This window comes from Anneissia japonica, unplaced genomic scaffold (assembly GCF_011630105.1).
Source record: "Anneissia japonica isolate Jap-2015-1 unplaced genomic scaffold, ASM1163010v1 scaffold287835_len3118868_cov185, whole genome shotgun sequence".
Lineage (NCBI taxonomy): Eukaryota > Metazoa > Echinodermata > Crinoidea > Comatulida > Comatulidae > Anneissia > Anneissia japonica.
This window is the reverse complement of record NW_022737223.1, coordinates 2,326,199-2,332,576: the sequence shown is the minus strand read 5'-3', so window position 1 is coordinate 2,332,576 and position 6,378 is coordinate 2,326,199. Positions and strand designations below refer to the sequence as shown.

At 34.1% G+C, this 6,378-nt stretch overlaps 1 protein-coding gene across 1 annotated transcript; it reads right to left on the bottom strand.

Moving 5' to 3' along the window:
• Positions 1–207: 207 nt before the first annotated feature.
• Positions 208–5,946, bottom strand: LOC117117209 (ficolin-2-like). Its single transcript, XM_033261439.1, has 4 exons — positions 5,813–5,946; positions 5,370–5,509; positions 1,055–1,328; positions 208–505 (listed from the first exon to the last, which is right to left on the bottom strand). The coding sequence occupies exons 1-4, from the start codon at positions 5,904–5,906 to the stop codon at positions 243–245; spliced, it is 771 nt and encodes a 256-aa protein (XP_033117330.1). The 5' UTR covers positions 5,907–5,946; the 3' UTR covers positions 208–242.
• Positions 5,947–6,378: the final 432 nt, after the last annotated feature.

Below are 6,378 nucleotides of genomic sequence, written 5' to 3'. Positions count from 1 at the left end.
ATTTGTTTTTATATATTTTTTGAAATTTAAATTTGCAATCTACGTATCTTCATCTCAGTGGTTAAAGTAATAGTTAACACTGTTATGATGCTAAAAGAAAATAAAATAATGCTAAAAGAAAAAAAAATAATACAAAAAAAAAAAAAAAACAAACACCCAAATTACATTTGAAAGGGAAGACTTTCACTAAAAACTTAGTAACTAAGCAAAAAAGTACTTGAGTTTATTTAATTAAATATGTTTTAATAATCTTTTCTACGTATCTTCATCTCGGTGGTTTTCAATGAATAGGTATGTTTCTTCCATGTATACCAAGATACTCCAGTAGCCCATTTTTTTCTTTCTGCTATTTTACCTTCAAAGTAGCAGCCGTTCAAATTGGACAAATGGCATTGCTCGTACCACCACCCACCAAGGTATTCTTTTGCGCATGAAGTTGGTTTTTTATCATTGTCATTGTCAATTGTTGAAAATTTCATATTACGGTGTTTTACGAAAGAATCACCTATAAGGGAAACATAAAATTATTTTATTTGATGAATTCACCTAGCTGTATCCCATTTAGTGATGGAACCACTAAGTTAAAACATCACTTCGTCTCTGTATGTATACCATTTAATTATAAGCAATAAGCAAACATCTCATTGAGCCCTTAACTCCTGATGATTAAATTGTGTGGTCAAATATATTTAATATAGGCCTAACTTTATTTTTCAATGTACAAATAGAGAAATTTGGGTTGGCTTTGTGTAATGCAGAAATGAAAAAAAAAAAATCACAACTACAAATATATACACATTCGTGTGCAAACCTATAATACAAAAATAGTCATGCACCCGACTGGATATGAAAATATAATAGTAATAATAATGATAATAATAATAAGAATAATAATAATAATTATTATTATTATTTAATATTATTATTATTATATAATAATATAATATTAATTATTAATGAATTAATTAATAATGGATTGATAATTATTATTAATATATTATTAATTATATAATAATATATAATTTCTGCAAATATTGTTAGCTTATAAGCCTACCTGGAGATTTAGGAGCGCCTGTGTAATTACCGACTATCAGTTTGTACTGGCTCTTCTCATCACCAATTCGAAAGTAATTGTAGGGTGCATGTGTCTGTTCCCCCTTATTCCAAGTTGACATGTCAACTCGGAATTCGTAGTGGCCTGAAGATGAAAGCCGATAGATCTTGTCATTGCCAAGCCAGTGCTCACCATTGACGTTCCCAAACCCTAATTTGTATTCAGACCAGTTCCTAGTGAAATTGAGTGATCCATCTTCTCGTCTTTGGAAAACCTACAACATGAATAAAATAACAACAATCGGAAAGTACAATCTGTTAATAGAATGATATTGAAAAGCACATAATTTAAATACATAAAAAAACTCCTTTAAAATCCATTTAAGACGCTATATATAAATAATATAGGAATTTATGCTGTGCCTTTTTCCAAGGAAATCAGTGAAGTTGTATTCGCAAATTTTACACTTTAAATGATGAGTGATTCTAAAAATAGACCTATATAAACCACCAATAGCCCGTAAAAATAAGAAACTTTCCTAGATCTATTAAACAACAACAGTGCTGACTAGGCGACGATGCAAAGGTTATGTATGTGCACCACTGATCTCTACTATAATATAGCTGATCGTACCGGTCGTACCTGTTTAGACAAGTTTCTTTTGGCATTTGTTTAAATTATTAAAAATAACTATTCTGCAATACTTTTTAAAAATATAGTCGCGTTGTTTTAGTAACGTCGATCACTAAAAACGCAATTTTGCTTCTGCTTTTTTTAAATACTGCATTAAACATTCACTTTTAGTAGGCTACAACATAGTCTGATAAGCAATCCAGCTTCTTAAAATAGAAATCAGTGGGATTCTAGGATGCCATTTGATCAAATCTACGTTGCGCAAATCGAAGCATTAGATAACATGTGTTTCACCAACCTCGGAAGCAATCTTGACCTATTTTAACTGTAATGGACAGCAATTCTGACCTATAAGTGTTCCTTATAACACAAATGACCACTATCACAACATTTTACTATAACACATTGGGCCTACTTTAATCAGAAACAACGCATAATAAATAACTTTGCACTAAGCAGTTTAAACTTGATGCTGTTGAAACATTATTTTGGACCCTTACAAGGCTTTATACCGTCAACCATTTAATATAAGCTACATCATACATCAATTAAATGTCATAGGCCTATAAGATGTTCAGAAGCTTTTTTTCACATGGACGAAAACAGTATTATTGAAGGGTTGGAACCCAGACATTAACCGGATTAGTGAATTCTGTGAGATATAATCTTATTGCGATTAGTGCGCGCCAAACCAAATTAAATTGGCGTCCTTTTTGGTAGTTCCTAAATACAACGGGTTCAACCGAGGGGCGTGGCTGCGTATGTTGACGTCACGCATAATTTCACTCTAAATTAACTCACTCGTTGGTGGCGCTCTCCAGAATGAGAATAATAAGGGATTTAATTGCAGCAAGTCTAAGGTCAATACTTTCTCTTCTTGTCTGTTTCTATAAATGATGTTTTTAATATTGTTCAACATTGCTAATGACACGGATTAGTTTTTTTTTTCAAACAATAATGATAATGTTTTGTACGAAAGCCTATTAGGGCCACTAAAATATATATTTTTATGTCGTAATTACGACTTATGTCGAAATTTCGACATACGTATATCGTAATTACGACTTATGTCGAAATTTCGACATAATATGTCGAAATTTCGACTTATTATGTCGTAATTTCGACATAATAAGTCGTAATTACGACATACGTATGTCGTAATTTCGACATATTTATGTCGTAATTACGACATAGGCTTGGGCCACTATTTATATGTATATCTCTAAAGATTTTAAAAATCAATCTTGATTACTAAAGTTAAGGATTTTCAAAAGAGTTGAAATGTACATGGGCAATACAAAACGGTGAATGAAAATTGGTGGATTTTGTTTAAATACGGTATACAACATTAAAAAGTCAATTTAATGCTAACATTAATTATTCAGGTATCAGAATATATTTATTTTTAAAAGTAATACAATTGGGAAAAAGTCGTCCGGCCAAAGCATGTGCGGCCGGTGTGGTTCCGATGGCCCTGCGTCAGTGGTGGGGATATTTGCCATTGGGGTTTATATTGTTTTTCTGATTTAGTTTGTATTGTAAAGTACATATCATATCTCCGCCCATGATTAACGTGTACTCATTTTTACCGCTTCAAAGGATATTAATTTTATTTTCTAGTTTCTTAAAAATAATGACATTTCTTTGTAGTAATTTGGGGTGTTAACGTTTGTGTGTGTGGGTGGGGTTTTGGGGTGTGGGGGTGTGTGTGTGTATGTAACGTTTTTGTATTTTCGTGTGGTATTTTTGTGTGCTACATATATTATGCACTGACATAAATGAAAATAAGAGGGAGTGTTAGGCATAACCCAGTAAAGATATGATTACATTTTGGTGACGGTCCGTAGTAGGGTGTGGGTGTATTCTATTTGTATCCTTAATGTAAAGCGCCTTTGAACATGAGTACTCATGAAAAGGGCGCTATAAAAATTTGGTAAATAAAAATAAGAAAAAAACAACGATCGCGAGAAAGGCCTCAGAGGTTATTTCAGTCTTTAAAACAAATAAAAAATTTAGCGGGGAATTCCTCTGGATCCCCTGTAGTGTTATCTAGATTGGCTCAACTTTTTTCCTCACCCCCCTTTCTGTCAACCCACCCCCACCCCACTTTCGTCGACATCTCTTGATTCCTAAACAAATTCAAAATGCTTTTACATTTTCAGAATTCAAAATATTTAAACATTTTGTACCGGATAAAATTGCACCGCTGGGAGGCTATCCTTTTACTACGTAGCGTAAAAGGAGTAATTCTAGTTATTATTTATATTATCATTATTAAAACAGTATTTTTATATTTAATTTATTTCTGCCCTGTCATGAAAAACCCACTCAACTTACACATTTTTGAAAATGTACTTTTTAGCTATTTGCTCTTTTGGGGACGTGTATTCAGAATTTTGAAATTATGACTGAAAATATGAATTTCAAAATTAAAATATCACTCAACTGCAAGTCACAACTTTTCAATCGTACATAAGTGAAGCTGACGAGAAACAATACGTACAGTGGCCCAAGCCTATGTCGTAATTACGACATAAATATGTCGAAATTTCGACATACGTATGTCGTAATTACGACTTATTATGTCGAAATTTACAGCATTCCTGTTGTAACTCCCTCCTAAGAATTATGCTATATAGGCATTAAAAACCAAATTACGCTCAGTAAGAGGTTGCTGGTACTACTCCTTGAAATTCCAAGAAAAAAAAAATAGAAAAACAATAAAATTCGATACGTTGTCGTAGAAATTGTTTAAATTGCTCCAACAACAAGAAACTTGGTAGAAAAAAGGAGTCTAAACGGGCCCCGACTTAAAAGAGGCCCCCACCTGTTCTGCTGCTCTCACTTTGTTTGGACAAACCTAAAATAGTCAAATGATGTGATACAGTTGATCCATTGACAGTACCAGGTTTAATTTTGTTGAAGCCATTTAAACAATTTCTACTACAAAATATCTAAATTTCACTGATTTGCTATTTTATTCTTGGAATTTTTAAGTTGAAATTGAGGAAGATAGTTACCGCATGATTGTTGATGGTTTTGCACAAATGCAATTTTATCAGACCTGGAACCATAGCCTAAAACGGGCCCGTTCTGAAAAGGGGCTCGTTTTAGGCTATTGGGTTTTGCACTGAACACGTAGAGCCTGGCCTACATTGAATTGTGTTGTTTAATCGGTTGTTTTTCATAAATATTATAGCTTTGACATATTTCGTCCATTGAGTATTTTATTAGTAGTTTCTTAAACAATATTTAAATTGATTAAATTTGTGGATCAGTTTGCGATCAAATTACATTTTCCCTAAGGGGCCCGATTTATACAACTTTCCACTACTACTACTGTCAATGTATCAACTGTATACAATAATTTGACTATTTAATTTTTTTGTACTAACCAATTGGGGCGGAAGAACAGGTAGGACTCGTTTTAGGTCTGGGCCCATTTTAGACACCTTTCCCTGCACCTCCATTGGTGAAAAATAATGAGTGTCCGGCTTTAGAATAGGGAAGCTGGCGTTCAGCGCATCGGAATCGCGTTCCGAATTTGTGTTCGGATTCGATGCAGCTTAAGTTACAGTTACACTTAAATTAACAGTATGCCATGAACGTTCTATCTTGTAATTGGTGAGTGTACTTGCTTTTTTAGTGTAAGTCAAAAATAAAATAGTACTACTAAACTTACCGTCCATCCACCACCGTCAGTGTCCATATCGCAGTACACTTGGAACGGTTCGCCATCGGTACCACAAGGGAGAATCATGTAGGCTCCACTCTCGGCGTTGGGATATTTTTCATGAATTAAAGTGCAGTCTCCATAAAAATCTAGTAGAACATAAAATTAACCAAAGAAAAAAATGTTACTTAAAGCCCGGCTCCGGATCGAAAAGAAAAACATTTTTTGATAAGTTGTACGACTGATTTTTATAGGACACAAAAAGAATATTTGACCAAAAACTCGGGAGCGGTTATTGAGATACAGATTTTTGAATATTTGAAAACTGGGGGAAAAGGTGGAAAAAGGTGAAAATCAGTTGTAAAAAATATAATATTTTTTTCTTCCGGATCGATCCTGGCTTTAGCTACAATTAACGCGATTTCGGATACAGCAGCAGTTGTTGACAGTACCTGAGGAACAATTCTGTGCTTCGTAGCTTGTCACCTCCTGACTATGCAATAGCGCCAAAGTCACCAAAAGCGTTCCTGACAATGTCCACGTCATTTTTATTCCGTCTACCACACACTTCAGATAATGAAATGATTGTATCAGAGAATTGAAACTCAATAGGCCTATAAGTAGGGCTATGCAAATTTCAGCAATGCTCGAGAAAGGTCCGGATGGATGAGGTTTTGTGGGAGTTTGACCATGCGGTGTATGATTTGATTAAAACATTTATTCAAATGAGGTAGGAAAGTAATATGACAATTAACAATTTCAAACAACATAAAAAAATAGTTCCATATCAGTTATATGAAATGCTTCCGGGAGAAACTGAAACTGCGAACTTAGGGTCAAATTGAGGGCCATACTGCTAGGAAGCCTGTATTGATACACAAATTCAATTCAGCCAGCTCACCCTTCACATGCAACTGTACTTACATGCTCTCACCAAGTGTACCTAAAGTAGTCCAGAGAAAAAGAAAGAAAGTAGCAGAATAAACGTCACTTTGCCCGAGGGGCGGGGGCGATTTCC

Bases quoted from the DNA above. Each gene is read 5' to 3' on its own strand.
- LOC117117209 (XM_033261439.1), bottom strand. From the start codon at position 5,906: ATGACGTGGACATTGTCAGGAACGCTTTTGGTGACTTTGGCGCTATTG. The intron at 5,510-5,812 runs GTACTGTCAACA...ATGTTCTACTAG, and splicing joins AGCACAGAATTGTTCCTCAG to ATTTTTATGGAGACTGCACT. The intron at 506-1,054 runs GTAGGCTTATAA...TTTCCCTTATAG, and splicing joins AGGCGCTCCTAAATCTCCAG to GTGATTCTTTCGTAAAACAC.